This window comes from Caretta caretta, chromosome 10, assembly GCF_965140235.1.
Source record: "Caretta caretta isolate rCarCar2 chromosome 10, rCarCar1.hap1, whole genome shotgun sequence".
Lineage (NCBI taxonomy): Eukaryota > Metazoa > Chordata > Testudines > Cheloniidae > Caretta > Caretta caretta.
Window position 1 is genome coordinate 85,564,806 of NC_134215.1, and position 20,787 is coordinate 85,585,592.

The 20,787-nt window shown below is 46.3% G+C and overlaps 1 protein-coding gene across 7 annotated transcripts in view; it reads left to right on the forward strand.

Annotated features, from left to right (window-relative positions):
* The window catches only part of TP53BP1 (tumor protein p53 binding protein 1), a 72,972-nt gene extending 57,188 nt beyond the window's left edge, over window positions 1–15,784 (forward strand). For 6 of the 7 annotated variants that reach the window (XM_048866588.2, XM_075133290.1, XM_075133292.1 and 3 more), the window contains 10 exons: window positions 5,240–5,529; window positions 6,057–6,233; window positions 6,469–6,899; window positions 7,415–7,606; window positions 8,200–8,403; window positions 9,048–9,263; window positions 10,130–10,218; window positions 12,599–12,798; window positions 14,653–14,798; window positions 15,440–15,784. In XM_048866588.2, coding sequence (XP_048722545.1) covers window positions 5,240–5,529; window positions 6,057–6,233; window positions 6,469–6,899; window positions 7,415–7,606; window positions 8,200–8,403; window positions 9,048–9,263; window positions 10,130–10,218; window positions 12,599–12,798; window positions 14,653–14,798; window positions 15,440–15,627 — 2,133 coding nt within the window. In that variant the 3' untranslated portion in view covers window positions 15,628–15,784. Of the gene's footprint in view, window positions 1–5,239; window positions 5,530–6,056; window positions 6,234–6,468; window positions 6,900–7,414; window positions 7,607–8,199; window positions 8,404–9,047; window positions 9,264–10,129; window positions 10,219–10,451; window positions 10,502–12,598; window positions 12,799–14,652; window positions 14,799–15,439 lie in introns of those variants that run through there. The other variant, XM_048866589.2, reaches the window with a different exon arrangement.
* The last annotated feature ends 5,003 nt before the right edge of the window (window positions 15,785–20,787 follow it).

Below are 20,787 nucleotides of genomic sequence, written 5' to 3' on the forward strand. Positions count from 1 at the left end.
CTGTATTATTAGGAGTATTGTGAGCAGATCGAGGGAAGTGATTATTTCCCCTCTGTTTGGCACTGGTGAGGCCACACCTGGAGTACTGTGTCCAGTTTTGTTCCCCCCACTACAGAAAGGATGTGGAAAAAATTGGAGAAAGTCCAGTGGAGGGCAACGAAAATGATCAGGGGGCTGGGGCACATGACTTACGAGGAGAGGCTGAGGGAACTGGGGTTATTTAGTCTGCAGAAGAGAAAAGTGAGGGGAGATTTGATAGCCTTCAGCTAACTGAAGGGGGGTTCCAAAGAGGATGGAGCTCGGCTGTTCTCAGTGGTGGCAGGTGACAGAACAAGAAGCAATGGTCTCAAGTTGCAGTGCGGGAGGTCTAGGCTGTATATTAGGAAACACTATTTCACTAGGAGGGTGGTGAAGCACTGGAATGGGTCACCTAAGGAAGTGGTGGAACCTCCATCCTTAGAGGTTTTTAAGGCCCGGCTTGACAAAGACCTGGCTGGGATGATTTAGTTGGTGTTGGTCCTGCTTGGAGCAGGGGATTGGACTAGATGACCTCCTGAGGTCTCTTCCAACCCTAATCTTCTATGATTCCTAACTGTCAGGGTGGTTAAGCACTGGAATAAATTTGCCTTGGGAGGTTATGGAATCTCCATCATTGGAGATTTTTAAGAACAGGTTAGACAAACACCTGTCAGGGATGGGTCTAGATAATACTTAGTCCTGCCATGAGTGCAGGGGAATGAACTAGATAAGCTCTGGAAGGGATCTCCAGAGGTCATCTCCTTCCCCGCCCCCCCCCTCCATACACAGCTTACACCTCTTCAACAGCACTGACAGTAACAACACTAAAACTCAAGTTGGCTTTTTCCTCCTCAGGAGATACAGACCCATTGGAAGAACTGCTCCTTTTGTACTGCTCTTATTCATTTCCCAGGAGAACCCCACAGCCTTGGGACCAGCCACCACCTCACTTGGCTCAGTCACTCAGACTCCTATTACCATCTGTTGACTCCTCCAACAGGCCATAGTGAGGGCCCTGGGATCAGTTACCCCTCTTCGGAATCTATCCGATTTGGTAGGGAGTCGCCACGTGCCTCCCCCCCCCCCAATTAATATGCTAATTAACATATATGCTAATAACCATCAAATCTACTCCTGAATCTGATGGAGGAGGAGTGTCTTCTGCGAGACTGCCCATTCCACTCGTCACAATCCACATCTGTTGCCCTGCTTTAGAACATGCCCACTGAAGACATTTGAAAAGCTGATGCCTGGCCATTGTGCACACTTTTTCCCAGCACCATGCTATTGTGCATGCTTCCAGGGCAGATGCAGCCTTGGGTACAGCTGTTCTCCGATCTGTACTCGATCTCTCCTCAGCACCCACCTCCATTATTGGGACACTGCTCAGGAGCCACCTAATGTAGAGCACCCACAGGGACAAATACTCGAAGGAGTGGCTACTTACCTGTAGAGTAACTGCAGTTCTGGATGTTTTGTCTCAATTGGCACTCCACTTTGCCCTCCTTTCCCTCTATTTTGGAGTCCTTGCCATGCCAAATTTTGAAGTTGAGAGAGAGTTCCATATATGCCCTCGGATCAGAGCACGAGGATATACAGGATGCAAGTGCAGACCCCATGGGCTCTGGTACCAAAAATCTGATTGAAAGAGCACGGGGATATGTATACACACTTAGTGGAGCACCCTTAAAAACAAAACATTTAGAAGAATTTCAGTTACTGTAAAGGTAAATAACTTCTTGTTTTCCAAAACCACTTCAAGAGGATCACCAAGAGCTGGACATTCAGGAGAAACAACATAAACTGTTGAACATCCTCCACACAGCAACAATAGGCATGGTAGCAGTGTCCATTAATGAGGGTCTCCTTGAGCCTGCTAAGGTGATCTGACATGTTCTGACTTCCATCCCACCCACCTCAAAGAAAGTGGACAGAAAATAGCAAGGCCCCACAAAGGGATTTCAGTATTTCTTTCAGTGCATGACCTCTGACTTCCTGGTGGTCCAGGAGGTTCAGTAGAAATCCAAAGAGCTTCTAAAAATGCCCCTTGAGAGAAGGATTTGAAAAGATTGGATCTCTTTGGCTGCGAGATCTATTCCTCTACCTGCCTCCAAATGAGGGTGGCGGATTTATCAAGCTTTGCTCTCAAAGTATGACTTTCTTCTTTGTGGAAGACAAAGATGGACCACTTGCCACAAGACCAGCAGGAGGAACTGAGAACCTTGATTGCAGAAGGACCACTGATGGCCAGGACCTTCCGCCAAGCCACTCTGTATGCCTTGGATATGGTGGAAAGACCATGGCATCCACTGCTGTCGTGAATCATGCTGCTTGCCTCCATCTGGGATCCTACAGTAGGTGCAAACTGCCACAGGGGACCTCCTGTTCAAGGGGGCTGATCTGTTTGCCAATATTATGGATGAAGCACTCCACAGTCATAGGGACGTTATGGCGATTCTTCAGTCATTGGACCTCTTATATTCCCATGTCGCAGAGAAAGCAGCAACAGAGACAGCAGCCTTATTGCAACTGCAAATGCTAGCCACAGTAGTGCACATCTGAGCCCCTGCACAGGAGAAGGAGATTCCATAGGCATCGGTCATCAGCTCCACCTTGTTCCATCTGACATACATCAGAACTGGTTTTTGGAGGAAGGTGCAGCGAGTGTCTAGAGCCCTACGGAACCTCCTACAAATCCTACTTTCCTGACCCTATTGGGAACCTTTCTTTTTTCTGGAAGACTGGATGAGAATATCTTAAGGACTCACTGGCCTGAGGTTAGTAAGCCCAGGGGTATTCCATTCGGTTCCAGTGTCTGCCTACCCCCCACTTCCCTGTCCCTTTTCAGGGACCACTCTCTTGAGTCTTCTGGAACAGGAAGTGAACTCCTTAATACATCTTGGGGCTGGGAGGAAGTAGCCTCAGAATTCAAAGGAAGAGGCTTCTATTCCCTCTACTTTCTGGTTCCAAAGAAGAAAGGGTATTGAAGGTTAATCCTCGACCTTTGAATTCTCAGTATCTTCATTCAGCGTTTTGGATTCATTATGGTTACCCTAACTACTGCTATAATACCCTCCTTGGTTCTCTTAGACTTTTAGCTCTTGACCTTCAGGACACGTACTTTCACATCTCTATTCACTTGACTCACTTGATATTAACTTACAATAATCAGTTCAGTCCTTTAGTACCTAACACATTTATCACACTTCCAAGGATGCTCTGGTCTTTAAGGCATTTTTAAGAGGGTGGTTGTTATCTGTTTGAGCGGATTTGTCCAAAAGGGGCAAGTTTAGAACATTAAAAGGAATTACTTAATGTTGTTGTAGCCCACAGGTATGTGTATTTGCTAGGTAAGACATAGGTATAAGTTAAGGTATAAGTAATGCAATGTGTCTACGAACCTCATGGCCTGCAAAACAATAGCTTAGCTAAACTAGTCAAGGCCTAAAAAGCCTTAGCACAAGCTGCTAACCAAGAGTAACTCTTGATCAGAAGCTGGGAATGGGCGACAGGGATGGATCACTCGATTACCAGTTCTGTTCGTTCCCTCTGAAGCACCCGGCATTTGCCACTTTTGAAAGACAGGATACTGGGCTAGATGGACCTTTTGTCTGACCCAGTATGGCCGTTCTTATCAGAAGATAAAATGCTGTAATGACTAAACTGCTGATTGGTAACCATAAGATATACTTGTTGATGCCAGCATGAGATATTTTAAGATAGGAACATAAGCAGAAGTCCAGCCATGCCGTAGTAACTAATTTAACACACATGCTAATAAGCTTGAGATAAAAGGCCTAGTAACTTGTGGGAAAAGGGCACTCCAACATTCGTGGGGTGTGAAAGTTTAGATAAGGAAATGGATCTGAAACCTCTAATGAATATGCATTAGGCATCATGGGCATCAACATAATACATTATAACCTGTTTCCTTCAATTTGGGACCCTACTTCACCCTGGCACCTCAATTTCATGCTTAGTGTGTTGAGAAGTCTTCCTTTCAGACTCATGGGAACCTGTTCATTCTTCCACCTGTCCTTCAAGACTTCTTTCCTCATGGTAGTCACTTCAGCGAGGAGAGATTGGGAAGTAGGTGCCCTCATGCCTAACCTACTGTACGGTGTTTTACCTAACAGTTACTTTGCGTCCCCATTCTCGTTTCATCGGAGTTCCATATCCCTCAGGACATCCAACTACCAGTCTCTTACCCCGAGCCTCACTCTTTAAGGCAAGAGGCCAGTCTCCATACTTTGGATGTAATTAGAGCTCTGGCCTTCTGTCTACACAGGACTATGCCCTCCAGGGTTTCCCCCAGGCTCTTCCTTTCCTTTGCTGAGAGGATGAGGCTTCGCTCTTATTTCCACCCAGAGACTACCCCAGAACCCATTTAGGTATATTCTGGCATGGTATGCATCCTCTGGTGTACACCTCCTCCTAAAGTCACTGCTCCTTCCAGAAGGGCTCAATCAACTTCCATTAGGAAGGTATCCATCAAGGACATTTGTAAGGCAGCCCACTCATCCCCCATGTTCATGTTCTCACAGCGTTTTATGCCTTAGTATAGGCCTCCAGAGCAGATGCAGCCTTTGAAGCTGTTCTACCTCTGTACTGAATCTATCTCTGCAGCAGCCTCCTGTGCATTGAGATGTGGCTCAGGAATCTCCTCATGTGGGGTGCCCGTAGGATAACTCCAAGAAGGAAGAGGTTACTTACCATGAACAGTAACTGGAGGTCTTTGAGATGTTCTGTCCCTATAGATGCTCCACTTCCTACCTCCTTTTCCTTCTGCTTTCGAAGCCTACCATGATCTGAGCTTGAGAAGGAAGTGGAGTGGTACAGTCTGCTCCTCCCTATATGCCCCCATACTGGAGCATGAAGAGGCATATGGTGCAGGCATGAACCTGCAGGTACTGCTAATGAAAAAAATCTCCAGGCAAGAGTGTATGGGTGCACGCATGCCCTCATGTGGAAATTCCATAGGAAGCAAATATCTCAAAGAATTCCAGTCACTGTACAAGGGAAGTAACCTCTCATCACTCACATGGAGCTCGTCCAGCCCCTTTCTGAGATAGGGTTCCCTCTCTTGGGCTGGATTTATGTTTTCAAGTTCACATGATATGAACATGATCCCCTCTTCTCTCAGAGCTCTCTTATCTGACCACTAGAGACCCTCCATCTACATACAGCTTCTGTCTCTTATAGACTGACCTCTCCTTTTCAGGAAACTGAAGAGCCCATAGTGGAGTGCCAGGAGTGTGAGACAGACATCTCCCCCTCCCGAACAACAGGGGGCTCGTCACTGACCTCCGGGGATCTCGGTGACATCAGCTCCCTTTCATCCAAGGCCTCGAGTCTCCATCGTACATCTAGTGGAGCCAGTAGTGGCATGTCAGCTACACATGGTGGCAGTAGCTCAGGGAGGGGAGCTGGATCTTTCAAAGGGAAAGTCAGCGGAATGGAAGCTGGAGAGTTTGCCTTGCCCAGTGGTAGAGGAGTCCTAGGAAAATTGAGGTGTGTATAATGCCTTGGGGACAGGAAGCCAGGCGCTTCATTGCGGGTGGGGTTGGGGTAGGGTTGCCAATTTTGGTTTGATGTATTCCTGGAGATTTCATCACATGACATAATCTTTAATTAAAGATTAATCTTTAATTCCTGCAGACTCCAGGCCAATCTTGGGGGGTTGGCAACCTTAGGTTGGGGAGAGGGTGAGCTGCTAAGTGTCATGAAGACAAGTGGATGGTGACTGTCCTAAGGGTGGGGTATTGCATACATTTCCTGGGAGGGATCTGATTTGATATATGGAAAAGGGAAAATCTTCTATTCTCCTTTATTTTTCCCAACCCCTCCTTTCTTCCTGAAAGGACAGGATTTGCCTCCCCTTCGTGCAGTGCTTCCCATAGACTTCATGAAACTCTGCCAGCAAGGTAGCTGTCAGACAAACTTCTCACCAGAAATCAGGGACACAATGAAATTTGAAAGGAGTGGATTTGCTGATGGCTTCTTCTAGGGCAGTGAAATAATCTCACTTAATTCCCTAGCCCTAGAAAAGGAGCTGGCCAGCCAGGGTCCCCTCTCAGGGCTGGTCAGACAGGAGCAACAGCATGTGAGGAGGATGAAGACCCAGCACCTGGCATCCGACAGGGTGGGAAAGCACCTCTTACACCTCGTGGGCGAGGGAGAAGGGGCCGCCCACCATCTCGAGCAACTGGAACAAGGTACCCTGGAAAAGTAGGATGGAACCAGGTCTCTTTTTTGAATGAGTGAATAGGGAGCAGGTGGCTGCATATGATGGGAGGAGTGGGTGAGAAGGGACTCAGTGGGGAACTGCAAGGGTTCATGGTTGGTGGGGGAGAAAGGAGTGGTTGTGCAATGGGAAATCTTCCTTTGGTACATGATAGTTGCTTTCTCTGCTCCCATGGAGCTCACATCTCTTTTCTCTCCCTTTCCCAGGGATGCAGCTGGGAGTGGCCTACTAGGGGTGGAAGATCTCTCGACTACAGCATCACCAGAGGAGAAGCCCTTTGTGCGCATTGTGGTTCACCCACCAGATGGTGGGGACAGATTTGATGCTGCTGGCCCTTGCACTTTGCGCCGAAGTGACTCTCCGGAAATTCCCTTGCAGGTGGTGACAGGTCCCTCGGACAGTGCGGACTTATCCTCTGGGAGCAGCTTTGTGGGCCTGCGAGTGGTAGCCAAGTGGTCCTCAAATGGCTACTTCTATTCTGGGACAATCACCCAGGATGTTGGGGCAGGGAAGTACAAGCTGCTCTTTGACGATGGATATGAGTGTGATGTCTTAGGCAAAGATATTTTACTCTGCGATCCCATTCCACTGGAAACTGAGGTGACTGCGCTCTCTGAGGATGAGTATTTCAGTGCAGGTAACAACAGCTGTGCTCCTGCAGCTCAATTTCTCACTTCCTCTCTGGTCTGAAAAAGACCAGTGGCCTTGGTCTTGGTCTAGGTCACTGCATCCAGCAGGAACTGTCTGCTGGGAAGTGGGTGCCAGGCTGTGGGGTAGAGTCAGGAACATAACATAAGAACGGCCCTACTGAGTCAGACCAAAGGTCTGTCTAGCCCAGTATCCTGTCTTCCGACAGTGGCCTGTGCCAGGTGCCCCAGAGGGAATGAACAAAACAGGCAATCAAGTGATCCATCCCCTGTCGCTCATTCCCAGCTTCTGGCAAACAAAGGCTAGGGACACCAATCCTGCCCTTCCTGGCTAATAGCCATTGATGGACCTATCCTCCATGAAATTATCTAGTTCTTTTTTGAACCCTGTTATGGTCTTGGCCTTCACAACATCCTCTGGCAAGGAGTTCCACAGGTTGACTGTGTATTGTGTGAAGAGTCAAAGATCTTGTCAGTAAACAGTTCTAATTTGCTATCTTATCAGGTGTGGTGAAGGGACACCGGAAGGAGTCTGGAGAGCTGTATTACTGTATTGAAAAGGAAGGCCAGAGGAAATGGTACAAGCGTATGGCAGTAATCCTGTCCTTGGAACAAGGAAACAAACTTCGGGAGCAGTTTGGGCTGAGTCCATATGAACCAATCACACCCCTGACCAAGGCAGCTGACATCAGCCTGGGTAAGAAGTGGCTGCATTGAACTGTTGGAGGCTTCCCAAACTGCATCCAAACCATGTGTTACTCCAGGTGTGAAGCCAGTAGAACCATAAGCTGACAACACACTGACTTTGCTAGTCATATTATGTCTTTTTGCAGCCTTGAGGCATTGCATGATATCCATAAGAATTCAGTGGGAACTGACTCTGGACAGGCCCTAATTAAGCATGGATCATGCCTTTGCTGCTTCTGCTTTCTAGTGCTGCTCCAACAGCACTGTGTGGTCGCTGCATAGGTATGATTTGCCTAGAAGGAACAGATGCCCAGAGTGGGAGGTGACTGGAAGAGCAGGGAGCTGCAGAGGCATCCTTAGCTCAATGAAGGGATGTGATGATGTCGGCCCTCTAAAGGCAGGTAAGGAAAAGTGAGTCTCATGGGGAGTGAACGAAGACACAAGATGTAGGAAAGCTGATCCTCTCCCCCTGGGTCAGGAGATGGTGTGTAAAGCTCTGTGTGCTCTGCTTATGAGGCTATCGCTCTGGGATGGGTGATGCTTGTGGGTTTGGTGCGGGGGAGCGGGAGATGGATGACTGGCCACTGACTTACTGTGGTTTAGATAACCTGGTGGAGGGGAAGCGGAAGCGGCGCAGTAACTTTGGCTCACCCAGCACTTCCAGCAGCAGCACTACACCCACTCGAAAAGGACAGGAGAGTCCCCGTGTCGCCCCAGGCCTGCTGTCTGGGAAGAGGAAGCTAGTTGCTTCTGAAGATGAGAGATCCCCAGCCAAACGAGGGCGCAAGTCTGCAGCAATGAAACCTGGTAAGAACCTTCCATTCTGCTCTAAACAAACTCAGGGGCTGCAGGCTTCTCTCCCTACATGCAAAAGTACACCTTTCTCCTAAGCAAATGTGTGGAACCCACAGCCTCTGTGTTTGAGGCTATCCTTCTCCCTGGCCATGTATAGGCTCTTTTACCTTGGACGGAAGGATTAAAAATACACTGCAATGCTGTCCTAAGTTCTGCCCATTCATGATGTCCTTTGCAGAGTATTGGTCAGATCTTAGTGATGTGCTCATCCTCCCCCTTCCCCCTTGAATGTTTTGATCAGCACTGAAATACCCTAACAATATTGACATTTCGATTGACATGATTATACTTCAGAATTAACACTCATGGAGATGAGTGGGACAGCTGTCCATTTTCTGAGCTATTGTTTCAGGCTGTCTGCATGCTCTAGCAGACGTTGTGCTAGATACACTCCAGTTACATTTTGAAGATTCTTTGCCACCACGAGGGCAAGAGACTTTAACTATTTTTTTTTTCATTCTGGAGCACAAGGTGACATCCACCAAGGAAAAGCACCAGCATGGTGAGCCATCTGGAACTGCCTGAATTTATCCCTGATGCCGTTGCATTGGGTGACCCGATGCTGGGGCTTTCATAGCAGTTCCTTCTCTCTACAGGGGCTGTGAGGGCAGGTGAATTTGTGAGCCCCTGTGAAAGTGGAGATCACACAGGAGATCCCTCGACACTGGAGGAGCATCATGGGCCATTGCCCCACAACAAGACCCTCTTTCTGGGCTATGCTTTCCTTCTCACTATGGCAACCCCCAGTGACAAACTGGCTATTCGCCAGAAACCATCAGATGGTCCTGCAGGCAGTAGTGAGGAAGAGGAAGGTGAGATGAATCTTCCCAATTGTATTTCCAGGTGGAATCCTGTAGGTTAGGGAAAGGGGCTGGGTGGTATCTGCTCCGGCATGTATGCAAATTCATGTTGTCCCCGCTTTTTTACTGTTTATCTCATTGTGTGTTAGGCCCTTCACAGAAATGAACACAGACCCAGTCTCTGCTTCAGGGAGTTTAGCCTACAGTGAAGGATATGATGTCTGGGAAGGGAAGGCAAAGGATGAGAATTATGGTAACGATTGTAGGCCCTTCAGTCAGTGAAGGAAATGAAGATGGTGTTGCAGCTGGCATTACTGGCAAATTGCAGGAGGAGATATGGAAACAGAGTCTCTCTCAGACACAGGATGGGGCTGAGTGACTTAAGGCTTGAAAGCAGAAACAAGAGGCTTGAACTTGCCTTTGGCAGATACAGTGGTAATATGCATGAACTTGATGTTTTGATTTTAAAAGCAGCTGTTCAGATTCATGAGTTACTTGCGTGACCATTTTGGCCAGCAGTGTACTCAGTTCTCTGCTGTATCTCCATGGGGTGCTCTGTGTCCTCACCACATCTTCCTGATACTAGAATCTCTGTGGGGTCCGTTTCAGAGTACCAGCCATGTTAATCTGTATTCGCAAAAAGAAAAGGAGTACTTGTGGCACCTTAGAGACTAACAATTTTATTTGAGCATAAGCTTTCTTGAGCGAGCTGTAGCTCACGAAAGCTTATGCTCAAATAAATTTGTTTAGTCTCTAAGGTGCCACAAGTACTCCTTTTCTTTGTGGGGTCAGTCTGTCTCTCTCTGGTGGGCTGAGGGAATGGGCTGTGCATAGCTTAGGTAGCCAAGGCTTTTAGCTCTCTTCTCCTCCTGTTCTAGAATTCTCAATTCCTTACAACAAACAGTACACAGCATTGCAGCTGCGAACCGGAGCCGGCTACATCCTGGAGGACTTCAATGAAACCCAGGTGAGGACATGCAGTCTGATTGCCCAAAATGCATTCCTATAGAAATGGTGAGGAGCTGAAACTGTGTGAGGGGAGGGCGCAGTACAGAGCAGGGCAGTTGGAACCATGTTGTGATGGGTGGTGTAAGCAATGTTTGTGTCATGCCTAGAACGCTCATGTCTGTGGGGAGGGATGGGCTGGATGATGGAGTGGGGTCCTAGCACCTTTTTCTTCCTCTTTTGATCTTCCCACAGCATTTGATGCTCTTGAGCAAAAGCAGATGAAAGTCACTGACAAGTGCAAGGTAATTCACATTGGAAGAAATCATTTAAACTGCTCTTGAACCTCATGGGTTCTAAATTAACTATATCCACTTAGGAGGAGACCTGGGCATTGTTTTGGACTGCTCAAAGACTGTTGTGAACAGAGATTGAAAAAATTCAGACTGTTGGTTTAGAGAGGAGATGACAAGAGGGGATGTGATGAGCTCAAATTCACCGTCTGTCTCCTTGATGTCTGTATGGCACCTAAAGAAAGGCAACAAATTTAAAATCGATAAAACAAATTCTCATAACAATTGTCTGGTCTGGAGACTGACTAATTCAGTTAGCCATTCCCACAGAGTGTTTTGCTTCTATGCCACCGTCCATAGTGTCTCTCGATAGCTCTGCCTCATAGAGGGAAATAAGCCACAACCCCGTAGGTACTGTGGGCAGCTCTCCTCCTTTCTTTGCGCCTCCCACCCCACCAGAGCTTAGAACCATCAGGAATGCCCTTAAATGCTTTTCCCCTCCCTTGACCTCCTCTGCTGCCTTAGTACAGTTGGGCAATAGGCAGCAGTGGTCTATATCAACAGGCAAGACAGGACCTGCAGTTCCTCTGTGCAGGCAGACGCCACCAGAATCCTCCTTTGGGCAGAAAAGAAACCATTCTCTCTCAGGACAGCCTATGTCAAGGGCAAGTTCAACACCCAAGTCAATTGGCTCAACTGCTGTACTCGTTCCCCAGGGGAATGGGAACTGAACAACAGGATTCTCCCTCTAGTGCTTCTCAAATGGGGCTCTCCCCAAATAAATTGGTTTGCTTCCAGCAAGAACAAAACATTGGATCTCTTCTGCTCCAGGCGCTGGAATCAACAGTCTTGAGAACAGATGACTCCTCATTCAGCTGATCTGACCTTCATTCCTCTGCCTCTTCTCATCAAAGTTGCTCAGAAGATCATGTTGGAGAGGGTCAGGGAATCCCCAATAGCCCCTAGCTAACCTTACAACTCCTGGATCCCTTGACTCCAGAAGTGTCTGTGAACTCCTCGGGAGCTACCTCTCTTGGAAGATCTCCTGATGAAAGGCCCAATGAAATACAAAGATCCAGACAGCTTCCAGCCTGAGGGTTTGAAACATGAGGTTAAATCTCCAAATATTTGGATACTCTCAGATGCCTTTATGGGCTTTCCAGAAAAGATTCCACCTCCCAGAGTTTAGAAGATCTTTAAGTCCTGTATCACAGCGTGAGGTGGTCTTTTAAGAAGGCTGAGGGCTCAGCTGCACCAGAGTTGGTCTCCCTCCCCACATGGAGGCAAAGAGTCAGCTGACTAGGAGCCAGGCCTGCTGAGGATGTAAAGACAGTCGTCCTGGGAAAGACAGACTACTGGTGAACGGGTGTCTGCTCATACTGTTCCTGAAGAGGCCAAAGACGGCTGCACTGTGGCAGAAGGCATGCTGCTGCTAAAGGAGTGCAGAGGCAGGGTGAAGAGACCAACACCAGGAAGAGTAGTGATCTGTTGGAAGCTGGGAGAGCAAAGCTGAGAGGGACTGCTAGGAATCAGTGTTCCTCAAAGGGTAGGAGGCCAGCTAGGAAGGCTGGTAATGCACTCTTTCCCAGGGCCTCTTCCTACAAGTCCTTTTTTTGTTTGGTTACAGGGGCAGGCAATCCAACTCTTTTTAGGAGGTCCCAGGGCTCGGTACCACTGAATAGGTTGGGCTCTGGGTTCCCCCATACTGCCACCTTATGAGGTGAAACACTGATATTAAGGAGATGAGTGGTAGACTGATAAAAGCCCAGGAGGGCCATAGCAGAGTTCAGAAGCAGAACAGATGATTTCTTGGACTTTAGGACCCTGGAAGGGGTGGACTTTTCAGGCTTAGCCATATGACCAAGTCACCTTAACCACCTGACTTCACAGAAGACTGGGGGAATATACTTCATGTGCGATGCCTAAGTGAATGGCTAGGGGAGTGTAGTCCTTCAGGGAGCAGCTGCACACCTCTCCTCGTGCCGTGTGTGTTTCCTGACAGCTCTTAGTTGCACTTTTTTTTTCCTCTAAAGAGTTTTTATGGAAGGATACTTCCTGCTGCCGAGGTAGTACCAGGCTCTGACACTTTGTCTCTTTGCCTCCCCCCAGTGTAACGCGGCATATCAGTGTCTCCTGATTGCAGATCAGCACTGCCGAACCCGGAAGTACTTCCTGTGCCTTGCCAGTGGAATTCCCTGTGTATCTCATGTCTGGGTCCGTGACAGTTGCCATGCTAACCAGCTTCAAAACTACCGTAATTACCTTCTCCCAGCTGGCTACAGCCTCCAAGAGCAAAGGCTGCTGGAGTGGTAAGCACTGAGTAACCAGGATCTGAAGGCATAGGTAGGGTTAAAGTAAGAGGGTTGTTGTGAAGATAAATACACTAGTGATTGGGAGGTGCTGCACTACTGTGATGATGGGAGTCATAAGTAACTAGATAGAGTGGGGGAACATAGCTCCCCATTTTCTCCCTAATGCGTGGGAGCAATACTTGGGGGTCGTGCAGTGAGCAGACCATCTCCTGTGACAATCTGCCTTTAGCCCTGGACACGAGAAGCAAAACTGAAGTAAGGAAGAGAAGAGCAGCTGGAGCTGTCTAACAGAATTCTCTAGTTGGGAAGGTCTGTGTCTATAGCAGACGCTATCTCCCCCCCGCCCCAATAGGACAGAAATTATTCTCTGTACCACGTGATCCTGGGCTCCATCAGGACATGGGCTTTTGGGGAGCAAACGGGTTAAATACATGCAGTTGGGCAGAGGGAGCTGTATTCCTCACTCTAGTTTCTGGGGCAGATTCTAGAACCCCCCAGCTTTCATCGGCCAATCTCTTTTGTCCCCTCTGCTTACCTCCTGTGCTTCCATATTCTGGGGCCAGTGTTTCCCAGGTGCTAGAAAAAAGGGAATTCAGAGGAAGGCTGAATTCCAACAGCATGAGTGAAGGAAGATTAGTTAGAATCAAGGACAACTTGGGAGGGCCCCATAGAAGAGACTTGAAGATGACTGAAGCAAGTGATTTCATGAGTGAGTGAAGAAAGGGAAGGGTGCGACACAGGCCCAAATAGAGGGTTTTTTCAAGTCTCAGAACATTAGAATGACTTGTGAATAGGCAATTACTTGGTTTGACAGGCCCCAGAAGAGTTACCCAGCCCATGAAAAGTAGCAGATCTATTGCAAAATTTGAATGACAATTGTAGTTGATTAAAGAAAGCAGCAGATGTTGGCTGTGGACTTGAGTAAAGCAGCTGATAGGTTATCATATTCCTTGAGATTGGCTGTGTAGTGGATGCAGCAGAGTCACACAACCGTATCTATTTTATTAAATATTAATGATCTGGTAAGGGAAAGGTTAACATGTTAGTTGCACTAGCAAATACATAGTAAACTGAGAGGACAGAAAAATAGAGAGGGAACTAGAAAGAGACTGTTATTTCCTGCATATTTCCAAGGAGATTCTTTGGGGAAAATGCAGCTAATGCATCTGGGAAAGAAATAACCCAATGTTCCCAAATACTCAGTGGGAGGGAGAAATCTGGGATGCAGGAATGTGGGCTTTCAATGAGATATGGCAGCAGGAGGTCTGCAATTTTGGTTTCATAAACAGTGGCATCTTAAATTTTAGTTATCCTCTTAATTGAACAGGGAAGTGACAATCCCTCTGTATGCAGCTCTGGTGAAAATGCACCCAGGATATTGGGTTCAGCTGCAGGCACCTTGCTACCAGAAAGATCTTAAAAAATTAGAAGAGGACAACACTAGTATACTTTGTTTTCAGCAATGCCCTCCAGCCACTGCTTTTCTTGTCCTGCCACACCCCTCTCTCTCCCCCCACTGAGAAGGGATGGTGGCATTGCGGCTAAGGCACAGCCTGGAACATGGGAGATCTGTGTTCATGTCTCAGCTCTGCCATAGATTCATCATGTGACTGAGCAAATCAGTCTCTGTGCCTCAGTTTTCCTATCTGTAAAAGGGGTTAATACTTCCTTACCTCAAAGGGCTGTTGGGAGGATAAAATTATTGATGTTTGTGAGGCACTGAGATATAAGGGTGTTGTGGGGTCATATAACTAACCAAACAGGCTACCAGAGTAAGTGGCCATAGAATTAAGTTACTGTTTTGAGTCTGTAGGGATCTGCATGCCTTCCCTCCTCTTGTTCCTTTTCCAGGCATCCCCGAGAGAACCCCTTTGGTAACCTGAAAGTTCTTCTGGTATCAGACCAACAGCAGAACTTCCTGGAGCTCTGGTCAGAAATCCTCATGACAGGGGGAGCAGCATCAGTTAAACAACATTACTTGAATGCCCAGAACAAAGGTACCCACCAGCCAGAGAGCCTTGTGTGAATCTCACATCCAGTAGTTGGGACTTCAGTGCCTGTGCAGTCTTGTGTGGAGTTTAAACTGATTTAGAATTGACTTGATTAGGGGCTTAGGCTGTTGTAGGTGAGAGCAGGGATGGGGTAGCAGACATAGGGTAAGATAACTGATAGCCCTCTGCCTGGATAAAATGGGGAAGTCTCCACTCTTCCACTGACTCCATTTTGGGAGTGAACTTTTGCATGCTGCAGTAGTTCAGGTGGTGGTCCAGTCTGTGCTTTTAGAAAGGGAAAACGAGGTCAGCAGTTGCTTCGCTTCTGGGTCTGCTATCAGGCAATGAATCTCCTCTCCCTTCAGTCCCTCTCCAGGAGAGGTAGTGCAGGTGAGCCATGGAGCTCATGTAGGATGTGGACCCAAGCAGCTGCTTATTCATCTGCCAAAGGGCAGCCTTGTTTTTTGATCTTCGGCACTTGAGGCTCCATCTGAGCTCAAACTTTGATGTGGAATACTTTTAACTGTACAAAACATAGAATTTTCTGACTAGGGTTGCTGGACCAGTGAGACTGCATCTCTTGACTGCAGGGAGGGAGGAGTCTTTTCTTTTTCCCCTGACAATAGCCTGTGTCCTGCTCCCTGCAGATATTGCTTTGGGGGTGTTTGACGTGGTGGTGAGTGACTCGTCCTGCCCAGCTGCTGTCCTGAAGTGTGCGGAAGTGTTACGGCTGCCAGTTGTGTCGCAGGAGTGGGTTATTCAGAGCCTCATTGCTGGGGAGAGAGTTGGCTACAACCAGCATCCAAAATATAAACATGACTATGGCCCCTGCTAATGCCACCCCGTGTCCTGCCCTCTCTGCTGGTGTGAAGACTGTGTTTTTAATCAGGTTTTAAATGTCTGTGTGTTACTGGCCACATGCATGGATCACTGTATATAGTTTTATTTGCTGGACTTTTATGATGAAATAAATGTTGAATCTCTTGTGGTAACACATTTTTTCCCCTCATATGAACCCGTGACTTGGCTCCTTTCAGGGGCAGATAGTGGATTGCAGCTAAATTTCCCCATGCTAAACACCTAGTTACTTTCCTGCTTGCATTAAAGGTGGCTACCAGGTCTAAAATCTCAGCCCAAGTAAGTCCAGAACAATGAACTGAATACCCTATTTGACTGTGGGAGCATTCATCCCACAACCAAGTGCCAGGTCTAGTGGGCACTGAGTACTCCCTTTCTGTGTGTACGCACTGGTTAGGATGTACATGTCTCTTGCTGAGCAGGCTCTCTTTCCAGGATGGGTTTGAGATGAAAGTGGGTGAAGGTGTGCTTGGCACTGTTGCGATCCTGGAATTCTAGGGTAGAGCAAGTGCTGTCTTGCCTGCCTTCCTGTGACCATTCTGGTGACTGTTTCCTGGTATGTGTACTAGACGCTGCAGACTGGCAGGGCTGATACCAGAGAAGGCACATAAACACTGGGGACTGTTTATCTGTGTTAGGAGTGCAGGGCAGAGTAGAAAATTGGAACAGGCAACAGTGTTTGAAGGGTTAAAGTTGTCTTAAGTAGGGGGGGGCAAGCAGTTAAAAAAAATTAATGGTGATTAATCACAGTTTGAACTGCACTGTTAATGGAATACAATTTATTTAAATATTTTTGGATATTTTGAAATATGGGCTCCTGGCCACCCCCCTCCCTAGAGGTATGTGATTAATGCATTTAATTTTGTTTTCAGTTAATCACAGGTCTTAAGTGCGATTGATAGCCCTACTTTTAAGATTCCAGGTATGAGGCAAGCCATTTCCTCTGCAGGAACAGTACAGCATCTGGCCCACATCACACAACCAAGCAGTTACCACACAGGCCTTAGCCAGCTGCACTCCAATACCAAGACCTCATATAGTCCATAGCTGGCAGAAGGCTGTAGGTACAAAAGAGGCTGAGTAAATTGTAGGGCTGTCAAGCAATTAAAAAGATTAATCGCACTATTAAACAATAACAGAATACCATTTATTAAATATTTAGATTTTTTTACATTTTCAAATATTGATTTCAGTTACAACACAATACAAAGTGTAGAGCGATCACTTCATATTATTTTTGATTAAATATTTGCACTGTAAAAAAACATACTATTCAATTCACCTAATACAAGTACTGTAGTGCAATTTCTTTATATCATCTCACATGAGCCATCTTGCATAAAGTATATCTTATGTCATTTATATTATAAGCATATTTTCATAAAGAATATGGAATAATGTCAGATACCACCTTTGCATTTTGTCAAATCTGCAGTGAAAGTGTTCTTAAAATGAACAACATGTGCTGGGTCATATGAGACTGCTATAACATGAAATATATGGCAGAATGCAGGTAAAATAGAGCAGAAGACATACAGTTCTCCCCCAAGGAGTTCAGTCACAAATTTAATTAACGGACTTTTTTAAAATGAGCATCATCAGCAATGAAGCATGTCCTCTGGAATGATGGCAGAAGCATGAAGGGGTATACAAATGTTTAGCATATCTGGCATGTTAATGTCTTGCAATGCTGGCTACAAAAGTGCCATGTGAATGCCTGGTTTCACTTTCTGGTGACACTGTAAATAATGTTCCCTGCTTCTTATCTCCAGTAAATGTAAACAAACTTGTTTGTCTTAGTGATTGGCTATACAAGAAGTTGGCCTGAGTAGACTTATAGGCTCTAAAGTTTTACATTTTGTTTGAGTGCAGTTATGCAACAAAACATATCTACATTTGTAAATTGCACATGCACATGATAAAGAGATTGCACTGTGGTATTTGTATAAGGTGAATTGAAAAATACTATTTTTACAGTACAAATATTTGTAATAAATATGTGAGCACTGTACACTTTGTATTCTGTGTTGTAATTGAAATCAATATATTTGAAAATGTAGAAAAACATCCAAAAATATTTATTAAATTTCAATTGGTATTCTACTGTTTAACAGTGGGATTAAAAGTGCGATTAATTGTGATTAACTTTGTTTAGTTAAATGTGATTTAATCAACAGCCCTAGTAAATTATTGTACCTTCTGGCATAGCTGTACCTGATCAGAGGTGCTGCAACAACCAGCTGACACACTGATGAAGGAAAAGCCTCTTCTCTGCTGCAGGAAAGTGATGTGATTGGAGATGTGTACATGAGCCTGCCCAGCTCTTCTCTCCCCCCCGGGCCCCACTTTCTTCTGATCTAATAATTTGAGAACCAAACCATTTTAAAACAAAAACCTCTGCTAAGCTGTCTTGTAATCCGCTCCTGTGTCCATGACCTCCACAGCATGATGTATTGTGTGTCCCTTTTCTATTAATCTGTTAGATATTTTCTATTAGCCTCCCAGGCTTCTGTAGTTGCAGGCTTAAGTGCAGAAGAGATGTTTGCTTTTGCTATCTTCTGTCTATTTTCATACTGAAGCAATCAGAAGAATGAGAAATGGGAGAGAGAAAAGATAAATTAGCACCTCACCTCAGAGGAGGGGACTTTGTTCTTACAGCCCACCACTAGGGACAGACCAGGATTGAGTTTGCTTCTGACCCTATTGGCAGGATAGACAAAAATTACAATTTATCTTTACCTTTTCCCTTCTGTTGCAGTGGCAGAAACAATGGTCTGATTTAACCTAATGCTATAGAAACTAGAGAAAACACCATCCTGCCCGGCTCCTGGACCAAGCAGGCTTATTACATGGCTAAAGGCAAGAAAATGAGCTGTGCTGAAGGAGAACTATTGGGTTGGAAGGTGGTTACAGTAGTTTCCTGAGGATTAGCCTGGGGGGGGGGCAGTCTTTTCAATTGTGACCTTAGCAAAAAAAATCTACACGTCTGCTAATGAAATTTGCTAATGATGCATTGGAGAAGAGGTTTGAATTATTTTACGGAGTGGTCTCCACACTTTTGTGGCCCCCTTTAACCCTGTCTGTGCCACCCAGGGCCTGGGTAACTCATTTGCCCTCCTGCTGGGGCCAGGGCTGCAGCTCCCCATGGAGTAAGGGGGAGATGCAGACAGGGGAAGGGGTCTGAGAGCCTGGGGCTACAGTTGGGGATGGGGCCAGGAACGGAGCCACAGCCTGGCCATGGTGGGGGCTAGCAGCCAGGCACCCAGGACCAGGTGTGGGGTGGGTGGTGCTTCCCCTGGGGGCTTGTCCAAGCCTGCTGCATCCCCCTGAACATTCCTCCATGCCCCCCTGGGGGGGAGGGTGCACACCCCACAGTTTGGGGACCTCTGAAATACAGTAATGAAAATGGGATGAAATTCAATAGTATAAAGTGCAAGATCATACAGGTAGTAATTAACAGTAGCCCTATAAACTAGGGAGTGCATGAAGTGGAAACAGAGGAAAAAGTTATAGGTGTATTAGTTGATCACAGGATGACTCTGTTCCAGTAGCGTGATGTGGCTGTGAAAAAGTCAAATACAAAGCTGGGAAGCATGAGGTGAGGTATTTCCAGTAGAGCAAGGGAAGTACTAATGTCATTGTACAAGGGACTGGTAAGACCTCATCATGACTACTTTACACTGGCAAAAGAGAGGCTGCTAAGATCAGGGAAACAGAGCCTATCTTGAGAGGAGATTAAATGACCTGGGTTTAGTTAGCTGAGCACAGTGAAGGCTGAGAGGAGATGAACATCATGGAGTGAATTTAAGCTGAATCACACTTAGCACAAGAACAAATGGGTATAAACTGGCCCTGAGTAAATTCAGGCTGGCCAATTAGAAGGCTTCTAACCAACTGAGGTCCTGGGACACCCTCCCACTACAAGTAGTCACAGCAAACGATCTTCCTAAGTAAGAAAGAATTCAATAAGTTTATGAATGGGTTTTTATGAGGGAGTTGCCTGTGGAGCAGCAGATGTAACATTGATGTTCCATGCAGCTTATGTTTGACTGTCCCACAGATTTTGGTTGCCATCACTAGTTGAGCCTCTTCACCTCCACTCTATCCAGCCTAATATTTTTCCTTTCTAAATTATAGCTCCCCCCCAACTTACTGCACTAAGTAATTCGTTTGCGGCCATGCGTCTTTCACTTACTTATAACTTAGCTAAGCTGTCTGTTTTCAAAAGTTATTTTAATCTTTCCTTAATCAGTCCCACCAGCTCCTTCATGCTGCTTTGTTGAACTCTCAGGGTTTCTATAGTTCTTGATAAGGTACATAGAACTCGGGCTCTTCCTCTTATATTATTACTCCCTCTTGGGCTTGCACATTCTATCCTGCTGTCCTCTATGCTTGGAAAACTCCCATTGTCTAGTCAGAGTGGATGGATTTCTTTTTCAGTTTTACGGTTCTTTTGTGCATTTTAGTTAGCTAATTAAAAATCCCCCAGTAGTCTTGGCTATGCTGGAAGGGAATGCAGAAATTCCACTCTTGCTTTCCCTCAATGGCAGTTAGCTGTAGTAGGTACTGTAGTTTCCCTTTACTCTTCATTCTTTTAGGTCTTAACCTGAGGTTTTTTGCCTCTTGCACCACTGTTGCAGGGAGCTCAGTGTTGTATATATTGGAAATAAGGCTCCCTCTCTCTGATTCAAATGAATTAATACTCTTATGTCAAGAGTGTTTGGGTCACCCAGATCAAACTAAGCACGTTTTTTAAGTTTGTGCCATGTTAAAGCAAAAATAGCTTCCTCCTATAGTGCCCATCTATCCTGCTATTCTAGTAGTAGCCAGAGCAATGTCTGTTACAAGGAGCTCCTGCCCCGAGCAAAAACATGCTTAGACCTAACCACACCACCGCCTTTACCTCTCCTTGGGTTAATATAAAATTCTCTTTTCACGGAAAGAAAGAGCTTGCATCAATAACCCCATACTTCTCTCTTGCTCAAACAAAGTACAGTGTGCATTTGTACAAACCTTAGGCTGTACAGACACTGTTAGTTGCCTAATCAGGCACTACAGCAACATACACCTACCACCCAATTCTTGTCATTTCTCCCTGCTGCATCAGACATATGTGCAGATTTGTCTGAATCTGAGA